Consider the following 1986-nt stretch of genomic DNA (forward strand, 5'->3'; position numbering starts at 1 on the left):
CATGCGCACTGTGGTTGCCTCCCGCAAAGGCACGCCCGCAACAGTTTGGGCGGCGCCTTTGGGCGGCTCGCCCAAAGACTCCTCTTCAGAGCAGCTGCCTCGGCATGCTGTGATGGCATACAGTGCCGTCCCAGCTTCCACTTGCTTGGCTGCGGTTTCACAACCGCCCCCCCCCCCCGCCGCGCATGGGCACGTCCCCCCTTCCGTCCTACGCAACCAGGATTGCTCTCGCAGCAGCAGCGACGAAGTTCACGGCACAGCGCGCGCCGCACGCCGCGCGATGGTGCCGCTCCGGCTAGACCTGTCCGCGCCAGAGGCGCACCCATCGACCAGCGGCGACGCGGGCGGCGGGCCGGCCCCCATCACACCTGCGCAGTGGATGGACCGGATCGAGACGCAGCTGGGCAGCCACGGGCGCAGCCGCAGCGCCTCCGCGGGCGCGGCCGATGCCGACGCCGACGCACCCGCCACGCGCCGCGCAGCCGCGGCTGCGCCGACGCCGCTCGTCCCGCCGGCGTTTGTGTGTCTTGGCTTGATGGGCGCCGGGGGCGGCGGCGGGGGCGGCGGCCACTGATGAGAGCTCTTGAGCAGCAGCACCTTGAACATACTGGAGATAGTTACCGCGAACTTTGTGGGGGGCAAGACAGGCGGTTTGGGTGAATTTGCGGCCCCTGATTATGCTGGCCGCACGCTGGGGCCACGCCGACTCGCCTCGCACGCGAGCGGGCCGCGCGTGTGGCGCCTGACAAGCTGGGGTCCAGGACGCCGCGCCCGTCGACGAGCGGCCGGTGATTTCGGAGCAGCGACGGGTCTCGTCGCCTTTGACGGCTGCCCGGCGTTCGTGGCGACTGCCAGGCAGCCGGGCCAAGGAGCGGGCCCGCCTAGCTTCCTGTGGAACCAAGCAGCGCGCGCCACGTGAATCAAACCTTCCTCCCACGGCCAGGGCCCCGCCAAGTGCCGCCCCAGCCGCCGCCCGCCCCTTACACGGCTGCGCGGTCGTGCGGCCCCCATGTCCCCATGGGGGCCCCTGCATTCGCCGTCGCTCCGTCGCTGCGCGCTAGCCGCGCTCCCCGCACTGCCCTACCACCTCTGTTGCTCCTGGGAGGGGCACCCTCTGGGACCCCGTCGCACTCTATGCGCAGCGTCGGGCTCGCACGCGCCTCTGCGCGGGTGCCCGTCGCCAAAGTGTGTGCGCCTGGGAGCACATGCACTTGCTTGCCGGGGGTGACACGAAATTATGGACGTTTGCTAGCTTCCTACGGCTTTGACTTGCTAGGGTTTTGGTGCTCACGCCAACGTTGCGCAGCGGACCTGGACTCTGTATTAAAACTGCAAACGGCGGCGCCGCCGCCGGCCCCTGCATCGGGCCCCCTCCCGCCGTCACCGCGCCGTGCGCGCCGCGTCCGCCAGGACGATCACGATCGTCCGGCTGCTTGCCTGCCCGCCGCGGCGGCGGCGAGGGTATTGCAAAAAGGGGGCGGCATTCGCACCCCGCACCCGCACACGTGGGCGCGCGCCGGAACCGTTCGGAAACCGCCGAACCCGCCGGGCGCACACGCGCCCGGAATTCGTCAAGCTCCACCTTTCCGGGCGCGCCTCTTTCAGATTTCATGCGCGGCCGCGGTGCCGACGCCCGCCCCGGCCATTGCGGGACGGCGGCCTGGGCCATGGCACCTTCCGCCATTGCGCGCCCGCTCCGCGCGCGCGGCGCCCGCGCCCGGCCTGGCGCGGCGCGGCGCGGCGCGGAGCGGCGCGCACCTGATCGCGCGCGCGCGCGCGCGCGCGCAGCAACAGCTGGCGCGCCAGCTGGCGGCGCTCGAATGCGCCGCTGCAGAGACTTGGCTTGAGCGACGACGCGCCGCGCCTCTCCCCTCCTCGTCGCCCCCGCTGGCCCCGCTGGGGCCCCCGCGCTCGTTGATCGTTGCATCCCCCATCGCCTTTCGAGCACCGCGGCCCTGCAACTGACGGCCCTGCCGCCCTCTGCTG

At 72.1% G+C, this 1986-nt stretch overlaps 1 protein-coding gene across 1 annotated transcript; it reads left to right on the top strand.

The window, feature by feature from the left end:
* Positions 1-220: 220 nt before the first annotated feature.
* Positions 221-574, top strand: MNEG_15926 (hypothetical protein; the record flags this gene model as incomplete). The annotated part of the gene is made up of 1 exon (XM_014035603.1): positions 221-574. A coding segment is annotated over one exon (354 nt), but the record flags the coding sequence as incomplete, so codon positions are not given.
* Between the last annotated feature and the right edge of the window lie 1412 nt (positions 575-1986).

This window comes from Monoraphidium neglectum (assembly GCF_000611645.1).
Source record: "Monoraphidium neglectum strain SAG 48.87 unplaced genomic scaffold scaffold05801, whole genome shotgun sequence".
Taxonomy (NCBI): Eukaryota; Viridiplantae; Chlorophyta; class Chlorophyceae; order Sphaeropleales; family Selenastraceae; genus Monoraphidium; species Monoraphidium neglectum.